This window comes from Zingiber officinale, chromosome 3A (assembly GCF_018446385.1).
Source record: "Zingiber officinale cultivar Zhangliang chromosome 3A, Zo_v1.1, whole genome shotgun sequence".
In the NCBI taxonomy this organism is placed as follows: Eukaryota; Viridiplantae; Streptophyta; class Magnoliopsida; order Zingiberales; family Zingiberaceae; genus Zingiber; species Zingiber officinale.
In genome coordinates this window covers 32,275,687-32,296,230 of record NC_055990.1, presented here as the reverse complement: position 1 = coordinate 32,296,230, position 20,544 = coordinate 32,275,687, and the positions used below count along the sequence as shown (strand labels likewise).

Genomic DNA, 20,544 nt, shown 5'->3' with positions numbered 1-20,544 from the left:
AAACACACGGCTGTGCCTTTCTTCCTCTTGGCCGAGGTGGCACGACCGTGTGGAATCACACGATCAGGCACTTCCTCCTCTCGACCAATGCTACACGACCGTGTGATTCCACACGGTCGTGCCTCTCCTTCTCTCAGCTAAAGTGACACGGTCGTGTGGGTTCACACGGTCGTGCACCTTCCATCCTCTACCAAGGGTCACGACCGTGCGACCCTTACACGGTCATGCCCTGTGTGTCAGTTGGGAGTACAATACCTGTCAGGGCCACACGACCCAAACTCACTAGAACCTTCAGACTCCCTTCGGCCCTACGTTGTTGTAAGTCATGTCCTACCAGACATAACAGGTTAGAATAGATCTATGGACTAAGCAACATGTAATAGTTAAGAAGGACGAAAATTTAAGAGGAACGAGGAAAAGAGTAACGTTTGTCCTGTAGCTTAAGGGTATGAGTAAGGGCGAGCGTTACAGTTTGATATCAGAGCAAGTTCCATCCTTCCGTCACACATCTCAAGCATTAATCCTGCAGCTTCCAAGTAAGAAATTACCGTTTTCATAACTTTATGCATTTAGTTTTGTTATGATTATTAAGAATGCTTATTAGGATTTAGTATGCTTATACATAGAAGTACTAATAATAGTAGATAAGAATAACGATAGGCTGACGAAATATCTCACTGGTTGGTATATGGATATGTAGAATGGCTGGAGGACGACCGGCTAGACAACCGAGAGTTAATGAACCTCAACCAGTGGAGAATGAGTTTGCACCCCAGCCCAACCTTCTAGAAGTAGCAGCTCAACTGCAGAGACAATTGGCGGAGCAGCAGCAGGTTATTGCCACCCTGACTGCTAATCAGCAAGCTCCTCCTGTTGTCCCACCGGAAGCCACTATAGTGACACCTACTACAGTCAAAGTTCCATCAGTTACACCTATAGCACTAGCAAAGGTAGTGAGGCAAGAAGCATACCTCATCCAGTGGAAGAAATTGAAACTAGAGGATTTCTCTGGCACCAATGAACCATGGGATGCCCAGGCATGATTCAAAACCCTGGAGAGCATAATGGAGCTACTGGACTGGTCGGAGGTAGAAAAGATTAAGTGTGCTTCCTTCTGTTTTACTGGTGACGCAAGAATGTGGTGGGAAAGGGTTAAGGCAAAATGAAAAGTGGATCAAATGACCTGGTCCGACTTCGAGACTGAGTTCTTCGAAGAGTTTTTCCATATGTGAGTCACGAATAAACATTATGACGAGTTCACGGAATTTCGACAAGGAAATTTATCGGTGGACGAAGCCGTGAAGAAATTTAATAGACTAGCTCGCTTATGTCCCGAGCTAGTCAGCACGGAACGAGAAAGGGTGAGACTAATGCTTAAGATGTTGAGGCCAGAGATAGCTCTGAATGTAGCTGGCGGAATAAATAGACCGCATACTGTAGAAGAGCTAATTAGTAGTGCCCTGATCATGGAGCATTACCTGAACAACATCAAGCAGCAGAAGCTAGTACAGATTGAGAACAAAGGTCAAGGGAGTTTTGACACTCAGAAAACTCAGGGCCAAGGTTCAACCTAGAAGGGGAGCTCCAAGAGAAAGTAGTGGAGTAATAAGAAGGGAGGATCCGTAAGCAAGCAACCTAAGTACGCCACATGTTCCACGTGCGGAAAGATGCATCCTGGAATCTGTCGCACCTTCTGATTATCTTTGTTAGCAACAAGGATTTTCTACCTTACTGTCTAGGTAATTTACTATTCGTAACACTAATGTTCATCAAATATATTATTTACACCTTATTATGATTGTTCACTTAAGTTTGATTAATCATTAATCAATTATTGTAAAAATAATTAACCTTAGGTGTATTAAGTTTAAGTTTCAGGTTAAATGAAATAATTTGTTACTAATTTGTTCATCCTCTGTCATCAAGAGATCAAGGAGTTTTGCGTCCAGTGCATCTTTTTCTTATGTACGCATTGAGACACCGACTAGATTTTGACTTAGGTCACTGAGGATTTAGGTCTATTATCTACTATTTGTGGTATAGTACCTTGAATAAAGTTCATATGATCTAGTGTCATGTTCTCACTGTATACATTGCTTTACTAGAGGTAAGAGTTCATAGAGGTGATTTGATAGAGTTCTCTGATTTTGATCTAGTTGGGATCAGACAATTGTCTTTGATTAGGATCAGGACTAGCGCAGAGGGACTGGTGTATAAGTGGACTCATCCATGATATGCCCCACCTATAGGAGAGGAGGCCATTGCTAAGGAAGAGCTGATTGCAGTCAAGGAGCCTCACTAGCTGCTTTTTGATTTGGGATTCATCATAACACCTATTTTTGAAGTAGGACAAGGGACTTTTATTACAAAAAAAATAGTCTATCATGACACACATAATTATCCTTATAGTATATTTATGGTGACACTAACATTTTGGTGACATCTACCAAAAATGCCCTATAAGTGATATTGTAAAATACGACAACAAACATTTATTAAATAATAAGGTTAAATAGAGGAATAACATTTTTTTTTTAATTTTTAGAAATTTTCTGAAAATTTTTCGGAGGTCGTGTGGTGTATGTTATGGGAATAAATATTGTGCCACAAGAAAACCTGTTTGAACTATCCCATTTAAATAAGGAAAAGTTGGATTTTTCTTTTCTTTCTTGTCTTTCTTTTCTTTTTCTTTTTCTTTTCTTCTCCCGTCGCCGAACCCGTGCCCTAACCCATCTACTTCCCCCGCATGTCTCTCCTCCCGATTCTTCTCCCCTCTTCTCACCTTCTCTTTCTCTTCCGTCCCTACCCAAGCGCCGGTGACGCTCGAGCCACCGCCGGCCAAGCCCCTCTCCCAATCCCTCATCTCTTCTCCTTGATTTCCAGCAGCCGATCTCCCTTCCTCCTCTCCTCTCCTCCCCGATGTATCCCTCTTCCATCTCTACCTCTTCATCGCCGGTGACCACAGACCGTAAGGCGTAAGCTGCCGTGCGACCTTCTCGCTGTGGATCCCAATCGTTGTCACTAGGGTTGATCCACCGATCTCCCCTTCACCGACATTGTGCCCTAGTTCCGAATCACCGTCGAGCCCTAGCTTCTGTACCCGACACCGGTAGAGGACTTGCTGCACTGACCTTCGCTAGAGCAAGCCGAGACCAGCGCTACGACATCCACGATCTGCCACCGTCAACCCATGCTGCCCTGCCGTGGCCACCATTCGGGGTCCTTATGCCGTCGTCGTCCCTCTGATTCGGTTCACTTCCTCAGTAGCCACCCACTTTGACCTAGCATCGCTGATTTCCCCTTCCTTTACCCTCTGCCTTTGCTGAAGAGGATCATATTCCGGCAGGAACTCACTGTGTTGGCGTCTCTTTACCTAGTGCCACCACCAGATATCAAATTTATTGCTGCCGTCACCGAAGAAGAGGTAATCGGCTAACCCTAGCTCGATGTGAGGGTTTGGTTATTCTTACTGCTAATTGGGGGTATTTGTGTTGGAGATCAACCGCTCTGCTGTGGATCCGAGCATCACCATTTGAGGGTGACTCACAACTCTGGCCACAATTTCCAGCAGCAAGATCCCTAGCAGTGAATTGATAGAATGATACTCAAATTCGGGTAAGCTGAGGTTTGGTTCATGAATAAATTTAAAACTAGTTGGGTTGGTGACATAGCTGGAATTACTAATCCGAATTAAGCTAGAAAGATTAGGGATAATGTCCATGTGGTTTCGGTATGATTGAAGTTAAAATGTTGGATTCAAGCTAGGCTTTGGGATTGGATCCGATTTATTTAGTTAACCGAGATCAATGAAGGAATTAAGGTTCCTGGTAAATAAGAATTTGATTTAGATATTTGATATTTGTGGTAGTAGCTAAATTAAAGGTGTTGTTATAGGACTCTGATTTGCGATGGGTTGCCTTCCGTGGGATTACTTTTGGCATGCGCTATATTGGAGGCGGGTACCCTGACTTATCTCTTTTAATATGTCATGTTGATATACTTAGTAGATTTTTAATAAGTAGTAATAATTATGTTTATATCTGCATCGGTATGTCACTATTTATTTCTGAACTTGTTTTGTTTATTACTTGTTTAGCATTCATGCCCCTGTTTATTCTTTATGTTATAGAGGTAGTGGCATGCCATGCCTTATGAAATACTGGACTGGTTAGATACCATACCTGACCTGTGTACCTAGATCATATTATTTGATCCACGTATTTTGGTACATGTTTTATGGAGGTAGATATGGTCAGAATCTTCATGCTTAGTGTCATGTATCATCTCGCATGTTGCATGCTGAGCGATTGACAGCTCCATTATTGTTGAGCACATCGCCAGTTACATGGATTTGCACATACAACCACTCATGGGTTAGTGGTATATCAGGTAGGGTGTATGACATTTATACTCTGTTAGGCTCCGCTGGTCCACTCATGGGTAGTGGTGACGCAGCGTGGAAGCCGGCAAATAGATTTGCTCTGTTTGGCTCCATTAGTCTGCTCATGGGTAGTGTGACACAACGTGGTAGCCAACAGGGATCCCTCCTCTGGACTGGCTCAGGGAGATGAGATTATTGAGCTCCCCCACTTATGATTTAGGGTAGGAGGATAGGTGTACTTCGACAGCATCTTGTCCACTCGATCACTCATCAGGAGCAGTGATGGCAGAATGCACAGTTGTCATAGTCCTACCTACTCGGTCTCACCATCATGTATGAGATGGCTGACTGGCGTCAGGGGTGACCAGGACATGTCATTTGCATCATATGCATTATTACATTTATTGCTTGTATTTGTTGCACTTATTTATTGCATATTGGATGGATGCATATGATTGACATGCATACAGGGACATGTTATTTTCGGGCTGACGATCTATCATGATAGGAGGTCTTGGTGAGTACATCTTCTCCCTTTTTCTTTCAGTTTTGCATTATATATTATCTCAAGAGACTATACGCATATTTATTACTATTAGTTATAGTTTGTTATGCATGTCAACTTGGTATCCACTGAGGAGTTGACCCACCTCGTTGATATTACCATTTCAGGTTGATACTGTCGGGAGGTTCCAGTCGCTAGTCCCCCATCAATTCATGTCGCGACAATTTTTGGTTTACGGGCTTGGATTCCTTGTTTGTGTTGATATACTATGTTGATTTATATACTTGTGATGTTGGATTGTACTCGAGGATTTTATCGACTTCTGGTCTACTGCATTTATTTTTTTCCCGCTGCGTTATTTTCTCTGTTGTGTTTTACGTTTTTCGTTGTGTAGTGGAGTAGGTGGTTTTCAAATATAAATTACGTTGTTGTGTCAGCCAGAGGTTGAAATATATAAACTACGTGGTTGTTTAGTTGTTTTTTATTATTATTGTTCCGGTCGTGTTGGCCGAGGTATATGTGGCCCAGAGCGCTTTATAGAATAGTTTTATATTGTCACCCGTACAAGGGAGATGTTGTCGAAATTTCTTCTGGCAGGGACTACTTGGGGCGTGACAGATATCGTCTTAGACCCCCCTTAATTTCCTAACATTTTATAATGTCGTTATACAATATCAATACTAAATCAAAAGTGTCACAATTTAAAGATATAATGACACTCTATAATGTTAGAAAATGTTTTTTTAGAACATTTATATATGTCGTGTTATCATCATAATAATGACAAAATCAAATATCACCAAAACTCATTTATTATGATATTTATGTTTTTTATAAAGACAATAAAAAGTGTCAATAAAAATAATTTATAAAATCATTTATATGTCACCTTAACTAATTTATAATGAAATTAATAAATGTCATTATAATAATTTATAAATACATTTAGAATGATCATTAATATTTATTTATAATATATAATATTAATTTAATTTTACACATTATCACAATCTATCCACCATTTAGAATAGAAAAAATTATAAAATATAATTTAAAGTACAAATAGGTAATCTAAATTCATCCAACAAATATTTGATTCAAAGTTACAAATGCAAACTAATAACAAATTCTTTACATCCAAAACTAATTACACACTAGACTCAAAATATTAAATTTTAGAACTAACAAAGTCTTATAAAATAAAAACTTAACTAGACAGATCATCTTCAACTGTCATATTGATTCACAAAAATCCAAGTACCATCACCTACAAAATACAATGAATATATTTGTATTAGTGAAATAAAACAATATTACAGACAAAAAGTTAATAGAAATAATGATAAAGATTGAATATCATAAGAAAACAGAAGATGTAATGTATCATTTCATATTCACCTAATAGTAATCTTCGCTTACTGTTAATTTCAAATACATTTCATATTTTTTAAAAAATTATAATAACAAGATAAATATAAAAGATTAATGATATTTTAATGAAAAGTTAAAATTATACCATATGATAAGACTAGGCTATTATTCCTCCAAGTGTATCCTCAAACTTCTGTAAAAGATCATAAGGTCTAATCAAACTCTCTTTTGGTTCTAGGATAACTTGTATTCTTACTTCACACCAATTTGGTCCTAGTGCTTGTCTCCCTACTATAGTATTTAGATCCATGCTATGAAGCACTCCTTTTGCTATAATTTTCGTTGAATCAAATAAACTTTTGATCAAAACAGAGCATCCAACCTACATAAAAGTGTAAAAGAAATAAACATTTGAAGAGTTTGAAGCTGTGTGAAATGGATAATAAAAATACAATTAAATAAACCTTATTTGTAAAGATGAATGATGAGAAATAGAAATTTGTGGATTACTACTTGGTAATGTGTTGATTGCTATCGCAATTTGAAAGATGATTCTAGTTTGATTGATCAGAAATCTTGGTTTCTAATATTACAATATGTTGCCCTTGCTTTTTAATTTGCTCATCCATTTTTTTTAATTGTGTCTGTTGTTCCATCACTAGTCGATTGCATGTGGTACAACTAGGAACTTCTCACATAAATTTGTCAAATCTACAATAAAAGGTTGCAAGTAGATGTCGATGTTATTTCTTGGAGCGGATGGACCAAATATCAATAGTAACAACATAAAGTATGGTTGCTTCATACACATCCATGGTGGAAGATTATATGACATTAAAATAACTAGCCACGTACTATGTGTCACACTCATATTTTTGAATGAATTAAATCCATCTGATGCTAAACCAAGCCTTATGTTCCTAGGATCCTTTGCAAATTCTGGGTGTTTATGGTTAAATGTTTGCCAAGCTGAAGAGTCAGCTTGATGTCGCATGAACAAACGTTGTAATCTAGGCTTTATTGGAAAATACCATAAAACCTTATGTACAATTTTTCTCTTCTCACCAATAGGATCATGTTTAGATGTTTCCCATCTAAGCTCATTACAAGTTTTGCATTGAATTCTATCTTTATCCAATCTCCAAAACAAAGTGCAGTCATTAGGATAAGCATAATTTCTTCATCAATTTTTCTGCTTCATAGTACGACTTAGGCAAATTATCCATTGCATTTGGAAATGCTTCTCTCAACAAATTTAAAAGCATATCAAAAATCTTGTTGGTCATTTTCCCTAGACACTTCAAGTGAAGCAAACGAATAATAAATGCAAGTTTTGAGAATTTCTTACAACCTGGATATAATTCTTTTTGTGAATCATCAATTAATTTATAGAATTTCTCTGCCTCTCTAGTTGGAATCTCCTTATCATTTTCAAATTCTGATGTGATGATAATACTATCATTATGCTCTAGGATCCCAAATGTCTCATAAACTAATCATTGCATATCATCTGCATTCTTACGAGATGTAACAAAATCAAAGTTTGTAGATGCACTATATGCTATCTCTCTATGAGCTACCTAGTGAGTACAACTTTTGATAAATCCATCAATCATCAAATGATCATAAGCAACCTCTCTTGAAACAAATATACCAATCTTACACTGCAGATAAGGGCATAAAATCATTCCATTTATGTTAGCATTGGAAAATACAAAATGTAAGAAACACTCAACTCCATTTCTATACTCCTCAGTTTATCTTGATAAAATCATTCAATTCTTATCCATAACAATTCTAAAACAAAAACTTATTCAAATAAGTTTAACATTATATATAAATTGAAAAATTTTTATCATGATAGAGGTAACGCAAGTGAAATGCATGTCTGGATAGTATAATCTTTATTTTAAAATGTGCTCTGGAAATATTTTATAAAGTAAGGTATATTGTTAGGGGATAGTATATCCCATGATGCTCAGTAGGCAGAATTCAAGGTGAAGTAAAATTGAAGAACCATAAATTTTATAAAATATATTACATTTCCTAATATAATTACTACAACCAAATGAATCAAAATTAAAACATTGTAATTAAGCAAACTTTATCACTGATATTACTCAAGCACATTATTAAAGTGATATTTTGCTAGTTAATGGTATAAGCAAAACAAAAAAAAAAGATATGGAAAACCTAGAACTCTATCAAAGAATTTTTATCCTACTTGTTAGAAAGAGAGGGAGAAACAAGAGAGGATTAGCAATAAATCAATTAATGATTTCGTCAAAGGATCTATATAATTTGTCCTTGATATCCAGAACGATCATAAGCCAAGAATAAGAGAACATAATAGTGATCTGTATTCAGATAACAGAGGGGAAAAACTAGATATTAAAGAAATTATGAGCTGATCTACCATAAACTACAATATGAGAAGTGAACTTTCAAGCCACAGTGCAAATGTTGCTCATGGCAGTGATAGGTAAGACAACAGTTAAAATTGACAAGAAGTTGAAGGTAGACTAAATGCAACGAGCTAGACTTTTACTGTTCTAAATATAGTGAACAGATTTGAACAAAAAACACAAATTTGACTTCCGATTGGATAACCACTACAACAAAAATTGCAAACGACAACGAATATTATCCGTTGTCGTAGGGTGAAAAAATCGTTGTAACTGAGGGTGTTGTAGAATGTATGACCCTACGACAACGGTTTTGAATCCGTTGTCTTTGTAGACATTTGACAACGGTTTTTATCCGTTGTTGTATATATGCTCAAATTTGGCTACGAAGGATACGACAACGTTTTAAAACCGTTGTAGTAGATAATTTCAACAACAGAAATAAATCGTTGTGGTAGACTTTTTTTACAACAGATATAAACTGTTGTGGTAGATAATATTTACTCGTTTTGCTTTTTTTTACAACAGTTTTAATATATTTTACAACGGATAAAACTGTTGTCTTTTATCACTTTTTTCAAAAAAAAATCATTGTGGTTTACATAGTTTTTACAACATTTTTAACTGTTGTCTTTAATGTTCATTAATACCAAACAACCAATCTTATTTTACTATAAGCAAACCACCAATACAAAACTAAATATTTACTACATTAAATCCAAAATAAACATCCATATATACAAAATGAGTTGTTACTCATCAAAATACACATGTTTTCCATTTGTTGTTATCCATATGGCGCGCTTTTAATTTACAAATTAGCAAGGCAAGCTACATCCTAACAAAGCTCACTTTTTGCATCAAAAAAACTCAAGCCTTACGAATTGCCCCACCTGCAAAAGAAAAATTCAACAAAACTTATAAAATTCCATAATTCCAGATTATAGTCTACATGACAACATGAATTCTTGGAAAATAAGCAATACAAGGAAACATGCCATTTTATACTCGAAGTTGCATGTTTGAGGTGGTTATAGTCAAAATTACTATAAATATGATTACCAAAGAATAAGAGCAACTAAAAAATTACTTTTATCCAGTTAGGGAAAAAAATAGACAATTGTAAATTTTCCTTCTCTTACGTTTTCAACTAATGACTGGTTTAAAGAGGATTTTTTGCAACTTCATCAAGTTTTACATTGACTCAAACTTATGACTACCCTTGAACATAATCTTTGAGTATCTATTTGTACATGTTGCAGAACTGTTAGCCACTGCTAGAAGAAATGGAGAAACTCTTCCAACTAATGTACTCCATGTGACTCAAGGAGCCTTATCAAAATATGGTTCTAATAATAATAATAATAAATCCTCTCTCAATCAGCTGCATTCATGAGTAACACATTGGAAGAGGAATATCAAGGTTGTGTCTGAAAGGAAAAGAACTCTGGTATTCACAAAATATAATTTAACCGTCGGTCCTTGCATAATGCAAAAACAGCTAAATAAGCGTCATGTAACATCAAATGTTAGAATGAGGTATTGGGCAAAGGTATGTGTATAATTTATTTCATGTAACATCAAATGTTAGAATGAGGTATTGGGCAAAGGTATGTGTATAATTTATTTCATGGAACATCAAATGTAGAAACAGAGTTTTTTTTTCCTTCAACCAAACATTTAAAAAAAATGGAAATTTCCAAAGCATGACATAACTGCCCAAATCTGCGTTGGATATAGATACTTGGATAATGACACTCAAATAGTGACACTAAGAGTGAACAATCACTAATCCTATTGAACACATGTACAATTTGTAAAAATAGCCATGTCAGAGATTGCGATCATACTCATGTTGAACTATATCAAGTCCAAGTAACATAGACATGGAACAGTTGTAGCACTGACACCATATTCAACCACACAAGCATTATCATACTAGAGATTTGAATGAACATTAGTTATCAAATTTCGTAAACAGTAAACAGTAGAGTACTAGCCTTATATGTTAAACTTGTTGAATGTACAATATCTCATAAGAAAGTTTACCTTTAATGTTATCACAATAATCACATCCAGAGAGAATACACAAATCAATGAACTGATCCATAATGAGTCTTAGCTCTTCAAGAACCTGAAAAATAAGGATGAGAATAAATACAGTAATTCAATTAGCAATAAGCAGAATAAATATACCTTTGAAACGTCAAAGTCCATCACAGAGATTTTTTTGGAATTAGGATCCATTAAATGATGGAGAAACCTTGGTACCCCAAAAGTTAAAGTATCCATGTTTTCTGAGGCAACCGCAAACACCTAGAGATTGATAACAAACAAATACGTTTAGGATATTAAAGTTAAAAAAATAAAATAGAATGTGTTACATTGCATCATTTTACCTTGTCACTTTTGCAAAGAGCTGCGCATTGAGCTTCTGCTTCACAAGGTGCCTTTAGATCAGAAAGATGAGTTTAGCTTCTAAAACTAGAGATACAATACTTGTATATTAAGCAATTGCATGCAGCTTTAGGAAATGTTTGCAAGAGAAAGTAAAATTGTGTCATTGTTAGTTCAAATTCTTGTAGCAAGGATAAAGAATTCAATAAGTGAAAGTGGACTTGTTTACCTCAATAGTAGGCACACCCATTAGTCTTAAGAGACGTTTACAATCTTCATTATGTTGCTTGGTTACCTGTGAAAAAACTCTACAGTCATCTACTGGAATCAAATTCTTCAAGAAAGTAATTTGAAAGTTCAAAATATATTTAAAGAAACTCTATGTTACATATGAAGAAAACAGATAATAAGCATGCTAACTTTATGTTGATTGCATCATAATCAATAAGATCCTCATGGTAATTTCCAATAAAATAGCAATATCAAAGATTACCTTGACAGTCCTTTTGTTGTACTTTTCAATTCCCTCCAAATCACCAGTCTGCAAACAACAAATGTAACCAAGACAACAAAAAAAATTCTAGCACACTAAGGAGTCCCAATAAAGGTACTTGTTATGCACAAGCAATGACCTCAATTGTTGTGTTCAGATCGTTAGTTGCATCTTTCCTCTTTAAATATCTAAAGAATAAAATAAGCTTAAAGATTATCATTATCTTGCAACAAAAAAAAAAGGAGGGGGACAATGACAAAACTGTAAAGACTAGCCTTTTGGCAAGTTCTTGTTTCTTCAACTCTGGAGGTTGACCGTCAAATACATATCTGGCATAAAAAAGATGATAATAAAATATGGTGGTTGAATGATAAACAAAATGATATTTAGACATGCAAATGGACTTACACTGGCTCGATACCTGTTTCTAATAATCTGATAGTTCGATTGAACATCCCTTGCAAATGACCTATCGGCCATACAAAATGTCAAGAGTTAGAAGAAGAAATAAAAAAGTCCAACTCATGCATAGATTTTTCAATGAACTCTGCAAATTCTTTCCTAATTCTAGGAAGTCCTCGAGAATCACTATATGCACCTGATTGCTCGAAAGCAAGTTGAGATTCTTATCAACTAAAACAATATTTACTCATCTACATGAAAAAAATAATAAGGCCTGCAGATGATGTTTTGGGTTTGTTACATATAAAGATACAACTAAAAACTGGAATATGACACAAATGTTATGAAAAGGTCAACATAAAAATTGCTTGGGTTACAAATGCACAAACAAGTACAGAATACATTTCTTTTCCAGATTACCGTTAACAAGAGGAAACAAGTTGTAAAGCAGTTTAGCTTGAGAAACAGACTGCATCAAAAAGGAAAAGGTTTAAGTAGACTGCGAGTTGAAAATTGTAGGAATATGTGAATACCTAAACCACCCGAATTCAATGAAAGATAATGTTTAGCTCTTGCAATGACATCTGCTGGGAATAAAAGCCCGACATTAGGGTCATCCAATAGAAATGGAGCTTGGCACAATGCTACCACTTGGAGAATAGTATAGGTAAAAAATTACACCATTAAAAAGAGAAATCTAATGGAAAATGTCTCTTTATCTCAGGGAGCACAGAGAAGGAGAAATTGCTCCATGTACAAGGAATTTTTGACTTGTGAAGATGATTTTTTCTCACTGAGTTCCTTAAGTCAAGCAATAGAGAAGAATGATCAACACTTTGATACAAGTAGTTTTTAAGAAAGAATAAAGAGAAAATGGAAACCTGACGGGGAAATGTTAATGGCTTCTATCTGAGAGCATGAGGGTTCCCGACATTTGTGAAAATAATCTGCAAACAACAAAAAAAACCAATCTCATGGAAAGTAAGTCCAACTTGTATCTTGTTTCTTAAGAATAAATTGCAAGTGGAGTGCAGTATTATAACCTCAAATTTTAATCTCACGAGTGGCATCCCAACAAGCTAACAATAAAAAGAATCAAAGGCATATGTGCACTTCATATCTTGATACAAGCAATAAAGCAAACATATACAGTGCTAAATAACCCAGGAAGATATCTTCAACCAGATAACAAGAATGGAAAAAAAAACAATCAAAATCAAATCTTTCAGGAATCGAAATAAGAATCTCTTTCAATAAAATTTATTCTTTTAACTCAAATTATGTTGTGGCACAATCAACGAAAATTGTGTATGAGAAAGCATCATAACCTTCTTCCCCTCCTTCTGCAACTCCGAAGCCCGCAGGTAAAGCTCCCCTTTGACAGCATATGCAACTTTCTTCACATTCTCATTCAACAACTCGTAGTCTAGCGGCTTCGGCGCCATCCTAATACTAATTAATGATTTAAAATCAAAACTTCTTATCTTAATACTGACTAAACAACAAAAGGAGTATAGAAGAGGTCAAATGCTAATTTTATGATGGAAAGCAGATCAAACTTACTTGGACATCAAATGCTGCCTTCTCCAAGCATGGAAAAATTAGCTTATTTTGACTGAAACTTGTTGACTCTCTTTGTTAGAAAATGGGCAGTCTTCTTGGAGCATATAATGTAGAAATATGCATCTCCGACTCTTCTGTAGTTCTTTAGACATGAACAGAAACAACAATAAACAAGGATGCCATGGCTAAAATCCTGATGCCTTTGCAGTCTGCTATAGACCCTGCAGAAGAAGCTTGCTTACATGCGAAACAGACGTATGTTTTCATGTTCTTCTCTGATCTGATCTAAGAAGTCATTAAGAAAAACTAGAGGAACAAATCTCGTGGAAAATGATCGCCATATTCAATTAATGATACGATTAAGACGATTTGGTGAATTATTTTTTTTAAAAAAAATGGTCCTAATTCGATTGAATCTGAAGCAAAGGAAACTCTAATCGAAGGAAAAAAAGATCGAGCGCAGACCTGGAACTCGGAGGTGTGGTACAAGCTCATAAACAAGCGGAGGGCACTGGCCTGGAGGAGCATGGGATGCGGCTTCCCGCCGTCATCCTCCTCGCCTCTTCCCAGCGGTGCGAAGATGTCGTGTGTGTTGCTATATAGGGAAACAGGTTCGAAGAACCCTCTGCCAAGGCCAGACGACGAAGCGACGACTTGCGTCCCGGAGAAGGTGATGAAGACCGCATCGTCGCTCTTGTCAATGACGAAGTTGGCGCTACCTGCATTGGCACGCAGGCAGCGGGTCCAGGCTTGTGCCAGAAGAGGGGAAGATGCAAGGAGCGCACCAAGGACATGGCTCATCTCGAACCTTTAGGAGGCAAAGGTAGACAAATCAAGAGTGAGGGTGAGAATGATGTTAGAGTGTATACTAAAAGCCTAGCTTTTGGTATAAACATTTATCTAGAAATAAGAATCACATTGGTCAAATGTCTACATTTATGATAAATGTAGTTGTTCAATTAATTTATATTGTAGATAACATGGTGTGTGGTGTCACACACAGAGGATCATGTTATCAGTACCTTATAAATTATAAACAGTAACTCACGACCATAATGGAAAGGAACAAACCATTGGAAGGTCGTAGTGTAATTAGGTATTAGTTTATCTTAACTATATAATTACATTAGTACACTTAGAGTGTATTGAGTAGGACCATTAGAGGTCGTTTCTTTTATACTGACTTTATAAAGAAACAAAGACCTCAGTTATTATGGAAGTGTGTGCTCTTAATCCTAATATAATAACAAGCACATATATTTGATATTTATTTCTTTAATTTATCAATGGGTGATATTTAGTTCGATGAATCAATAAGCCCGATAAGTTGGGAAATAATATCACTTATAGTGTGTATTGTTGATTATAGAAGGAAACTGTGTCCTAGTGATCTAGGTTGAGAATGTGCTCAAGAGGAGCTCATAAGGATTGTCATGTTAAACCCTGCAGGTGGACTTAGTCCGACATGATAATAAGGTTGAGTGGTACTACTCTTGGACTAAGATATTAATTAAATGAGTTGTCAGTAACTCGCTTAATTAATGGACATTTGACATCTTAAACACAGGGAGACTAACACACTCATAATAAGAAGGAGCCCAAAATGTAATTTGGGATTGGTGCGGTAGTTCAATAATAGTTCTTTAGTGGAATGAATTATTATTGATGGAATTAAGTTGTATGTTCGGGGCGAACACGGGAAGCTTAATTTCATCGGGAGACCAAAACCAATTCCTCCTCTCGGTCCCTATCGTAGCCTCTTGTATATAGAGATTTATACCCACCACATACCCACCTTCTTACCCAACCAATAGGGGCCGGCCAAGCTAAGCTTGAAGCTCAAGCTTAGGGCCGGCCAAGCCTAAAGGTTGGCCTTAAGGTGGCCGGCCAATAGCTTGGAGCCCAAGCTTAGGTGGCTGGCCACATCATATTAAAAAGGATTTTTTATTAAAATTATTTCTTATGTGGATATCATAGTTTTAAAAGAGAGTTTAAAAATTAAATCTTTCCTTTTAAAGCTTTCTACAAAAGATTAAGAAAAGATTTGAAATCTTTCCTTATTTGTAGATTGAAAGGAGATTTTATTTTTAAGAAAAACTTTCCTTTTTAACCATGATAATAATTTAAAAGAGAAGTTTAAAAATTAAATATTCTCTTTTATTAGTTTCTACAAAAGATTAAGAAAAGATTTGATATCTTTTCTTATTTGTAGATTAAAAGAGATTTTAATTTTTAGAGATAACTTTCCTTTTGGAAATTATCCACATGTTTAAAGAAGAATTTTAATTTATAAAATTTCCTTTTTATTAACCAATCATGAAGGATAAAATTATTGGAGAAATTTTTATAAATTTCTAGAAACAAATTAGGAAGTTTTAATTCTTGTGTGAATTAAATTTTCCTTGTTTTGGGGAATTAGAAGTGGTCGGCCATTATTATTAAAAGAAGAAAATTATTTTTAATTAAAATAATTTTTCTTTTTATGACAAAAGAATTAAGGAATTTTTTAAAATTTCCTTATTTGTCAAGACCAAGGATTATAAAAGAGGGGTAGAGGTGCCTTGGGTGATCAACTCTATTATTCTCCCTCTTTTCCTTGGTTGGTGGCCGGCCCTTCTTCCTCTTCTCTTCTTCTTATGGCCGAAACCCTCTTGGAGCTCTTGATGGTGGCCGGTTCTAGCTAGGAGAAGAAGGAGAGAAAGGGTGCATCCCTTGGAGCTTGGTGGTGGTGGCCGACTCTTCTTCCTTTGGAATTGTGGTGGTCGAAACTTGAAGGAAGAAGAAGGTGCTTGGTGGTTCTCATCTTGGAAGATCGTTGCCCACACAACGTCCGAGGTTAGAAGAGGAATACGGTAGAAGATCAAGAGGTCTTTTAGAAGGTATAACTAGTAATTTTTCTTTCCGCATCATGCTAGTTATTTATGGAAATAATACCAAATACAAGAGGCTTACGATTCTAGTATTTCGAATATGTTTTTTGAAGTTGTGTTCTTTTATTTTTCTTTTCCTTGTGATTTGATTGTTCTTTTTGGTTGACCTAAAGTTATTTTAGAAAATTAAATATTAGCTTTCCATAAAAGGTTTTGTCTAGTCGGTGGTGGTTGTTCTCATATCCAAGAAGGCCATGTGCCTCGCCACGTCAGTACTGGGAACCAATTATAGAAATTAATATTTAATGGAATTAATAACTCAGGTGATTTGGATCAAACGTGTTAAGTTCCGCAGGAGATCCAAGTCTAAACCTTAAAGAACAAATAGATTAAGTTTTAGATCAAACGTGTTAAGTTCCGCAGGCGATCCAAAATTTAATTTAAAAGAACACATGGTAGCTAGGAAAAGGTTCAGACCTTTGTACAAAATTTTTGTACAGTGGAACCTCTAGGTTTTCCGAGTAGCAACCAACAAATGAGAGAGAGAGGAGAGCACACCGTTGTGGAGGAAGATCCAGTGGTCAACGGGATGGCGTGAAGAGATTGTATGAGGAGAGGGAAAGAAAATTGCCCTAGGTTCGGGAGCGTGAAGGAAAAACACGACGACGAAAAGAAAACAGCGAGGGAAAGGTGTAACACCTGAAAATTCTCAAAATAATTATTAGAAATATCCTAGTATTTTTCTGGAATTTTAGGATATTTTTATGAAATTTTTAGAATAGCGGAAGTAACAAAAATAAATAGGAAACAAAAATATCTTACACGGGAATTGAAACCGAGACCTATGGGTCCTATGACTTATGGTGAACCTTAGTAACCAAGTGAACCCAGCAGGGTCGTGTTGAAAGAAGAGGGAATCAATTATATTTATAATTAAGTTGGTCGGATTAACCACTTAATATAAATAGGGAAATAATTTAGTGAAGAGTTATTTTGATCGTGACTCTTCTCCTCCTCACCCTAACCTCACGCCGCCCCTTTTCCTCTTCTTCTCTTGGCGCCAACCACAAGCACACCTAGGGATTCCGTCCCTAGGGCCATAGGAGGAATTTCCAGCGACATCTTGGATACGAGGATGCTCCCCTCCACGAGAGGAACACATAGACGCGAGAAGATCGTCGAAAGGATCGTCTTCTCCGGAAATCTAGTTATTAGAATCGTAAGAAACTTCGAGCAGGAGGTAAGAAACCCCTCACCTGCAGTATAAGTAGCTTTCGTATGATTGTATGTATTGTTTTAGTTGTATGCAGATTTTTAGCAATAGGGTGTGAATTAGCGCACACCAAGCGTTTGATTAAATGCTTAGCTTAGTTAAATGCCATCCTAGGCATTTTAATAGCTTAGATAAAGGCAATAGAAGCATTTTTACAGTTCATATGGTCTTGCTACAGCTTTTATGGAACTAGATGTCCAATGGGTGGGCTCCCACAATCGCCTCTAGGTTCAGACAACCTAGCTCTAGGTTCAGATAACCTAGAAAGAGCAAGACAAGCAATAATTAGCTATGTTCAGTATTTTACTTTTCAGTGGCACTGTACTGGATTAGATATCCATTGGGTTGGACTCCCACAGTCGTCCCTAGGTTCAGACAACCTAGTAACCCTACTACATTCGGGACTTGCAAACCCGGGTCTAGTTAGGGATGCGCGCATAGCACGTACAGTTGTCGGGCCCATCAGCAGTTTGATTATGTATTTTAATCTATTATGAAAAGTAGTTTTCAAAACTCACAAATCAGTCACGAATACAGTTTAAATTCAGTTCTAGCTTATTCTTAATACATGTGATAGTTCTATGACTAGATTTGGTTTCTATGTTGTATGATACCATGCCATGCTTAGCATATTCAGTGGTATTTCAAATAGAATGTTTTCAAATCATAATTGCATCGTATGCATGTTTTAGTGAGGTAGATGATTTCTTACTAAGCTCTCAAGCTTACAGATACTTTTTCCTTATACTGCAGATAAAGGTAAAAGAAAAATGGACTAGTGGGGGCTGGAGGTCAATGCAACGATGAAGATGTGTGTGGATGGAGCTTGGAATAAAGACCTTGGGAGAACTAGAACATTTAAGAACTTAGCATTTCTTTTTATGTTCTTTTTGTTGTTTAGTCGTCTAAATGCATGGAACTATAGAAAACCTGCTTAGGTTGTTAGTGATCATGTTTGGAATGTTAGTTGTTTGCTATTAGAATGTTTTCTAATTGTTTTAGAACGTGTATGGGTGATTGAGGCACGAAAAAGTGCTGAAATCAGGCTTCTGATACGAAATCAGAACCCCAATCGATCGGCCGATCGATTGGAGGCTTCTCAATCGATCAACCGATCGATTGAGAAGTTCGTACCGCGAACAGTAGGCCTCTGGATCGATCCAGCAAATTCTGTCGCAAACAGAAGGCTCTGGGATCGATCACTGGATCGATTGGTTAATCTGGATCGATCAGCCGATCGATCCAGAATATTGCCCCGAGCACAGTAGCGTGCTGGATCGATCACTGGATCGATCCAACCTAAGTCCCACCCACAGTAGCCTGCTGAATCGATCACCGGATCGATTCGACCCTTCCAATCGATCTGTGGATCGATTGGGAGGCCTGAAATCAGCCGGGAAACCTTTAGTCCAGCTCCTTGACCATGTGGGATGTAAAATATATTATGAATAGCTTAGATTACACCCTCTAGCACATATAGAATAAAGAAATGATGATAGTTTAGCAAAATTTTAAATAGTACAGTTCCGCAACTAGGTTTAATGATGGTTTGGGAATAGTTTAGCACAGCATAATGTGACGGTCCGGCCTTACAGCTTAGTTAGTAGAAGGCGGGTCGTTACAGAGTGGTATCAGAGCAAAGTTCCATACTTCCTTCACACACATCAGCATTGAACCTGCAGCTTCTGTCACGCCCCAGAGGAGTCCCTGTCCGAAGAAATTTCGGCAACACCTCCCTTGTACGGCGGACAATATGAAATATTACTACATACAAAATATACATCAGTCACACTCGGCTGGAATATATATACCATAAAAAATGTAAACAACACAACCACGCAGTTAATATACTCAGCCTACTCGGCTGGACAAAAAAACAAAATAAGCACAGCGGAAAGAAAACGAAGAGAAAACCCACAAATTACAAAGTTATCAAAACATCACAAATACCAAGTCCACACCACAAGTATCAAACCTAGTTCTCACATCACCAAATCCAACGAATACGAAATGCAAGTAAAGAGAAACAGAACCAAAATCAATTTTCGAATATGGCGCGGGACCCAGGATTGGCAGCCGGCATCTCTCCAAGCATCCACGACTCATCTACTTGCTACCTGGCGAAAGAAAACCAATTTGCGAGGGGGTGAGTATTGGAACTCAGCGGGTAAAGAAAGAGATAGTGCATGAACATAACATATAACTAGAAAGTGAGCCAAGAGTATACAGTCTCATAAAAGAAATAGCAGATACTACAATAGAACCAAAATAAGCACTCATACCTGAAACCATATCCTAGGCTAGGTATAGTGGGACAGAACTGGTACTAATCTGCTACAGTACTACTCATAACTACAGAGATAACAAGCAAGGTATACACAAGCAATAACAGCGTATGTAAACAACAACAGTAAATAAGCAATAACAACATATATAAACAACAGCATCCCAAGCAAATATAATAACAGCGTATGCACGGATGGTCACTCCCGCCCACCTCTCCGCACCATGACCCCTGTATGGTCGAGAGGCTGGGTCAGTGACAGACTGTACACCACTCCAGCTACCACTCACACGAGTGGCCGAGGGGACAGTTGCATAGTAGCTAACTAGCACATCTGCGACGGGGTCCCTGCTGCTCGTACTCCAGCTACCACTCACACGAGTGGCCGAGTGTGGCACGACAGGACAAGCGGCATCAACTCCAGCTACCACTCTCACGAGTGGCCGAGGATGCGGCATGCATGTAATGACATGATGCGAACAATGCAACAGTCATCATATATATATATATATATATATATATATATATATATATATATATATAAGCAGAAACAGGTATGTTACATGAAGCCAGCATGCTCAGTATAGTACATAATAAACA

General features: G+C 36.9%; 1 protein-coding gene and 2 long non-coding RNA genes across 3 annotated transcripts; 2 read left to right on the top strand and 1 right to left on the bottom strand.

The window, feature by feature from the left end:
• Positions 1-2,687: 2,687 nt before the first annotated feature.
• On the top strand, positions 2,688-4,298 carry LOC122051677. Its single transcript, XR_006131491.1, has 3 exons — positions 2,688-3,424; positions 3,498-3,615; positions 3,895-4,298. It is a non-coding gene; the product is annotated as an uncharacterized LOC122051677 (long non-coding RNA).
• A 436-nt stretch (positions 4,299-4,734) lies between these two features.
• Positions 4,735-5,244, top strand: LOC122051678. The gene is made up of 2 exons (XR_006131492.1): positions 4,735-4,898; positions 5,054-5,244. It is a non-coding gene; the product is annotated as an uncharacterized LOC122051678 (long non-coding RNA).
• A 4,288-nt stretch (positions 5,245-9,532) lies between these two features.
• On the bottom strand, positions 9,533-12,032 carry LOC122050325 (flap endonuclease 1-A-like). Its single transcript, XM_042611242.1, has 9 exons — positions 11,974-12,032; positions 11,828-11,881; positions 11,692-11,740; positions 11,553-11,600; positions 11,289-11,354; positions 11,062-11,112; positions 10,859-10,978; positions 10,712-10,796; positions 9,533-9,555 (listed from the first exon to the last, which is right to left on the bottom strand). Exons 1-9 carry the CDS (start codon positions 12,030-12,032, stop codon positions 9,533-9,535), a joined length of 555 nt encoding a protein of 184 aa, XP_042467176.1.
• Between the last annotated feature and the right edge of the window lie 8,512 nt (positions 12,033-20,544).

What these genes read in the sequence shown, in the direction of transcription:
- LOC122050325 (XM_042611242.1), bottom strand. Translation starts at nt 12,032, where the DNA reads ATGGCCGATAGGTCATTTGCAAGGGATGTTCAATCGAACTATCAGATT. An exon ending in TGGACTTTGACGTTTCAAAG is followed by an intron (nt 10,797 to 10,858) that starts GTATATTTATTC and finishes CTTATTTTTCAG; the next exon opens with GTTCTTGAAGAGCTAAGACT. An exon ending in TTATTGTGATAACATTAAAG is followed by an intron (nt 9,556 to 10,711) that starts GTAAACTTTCTT and finishes TTTCTTTTGCAG; the next exon opens with GTGGGGCAATTCGTAAGGCT.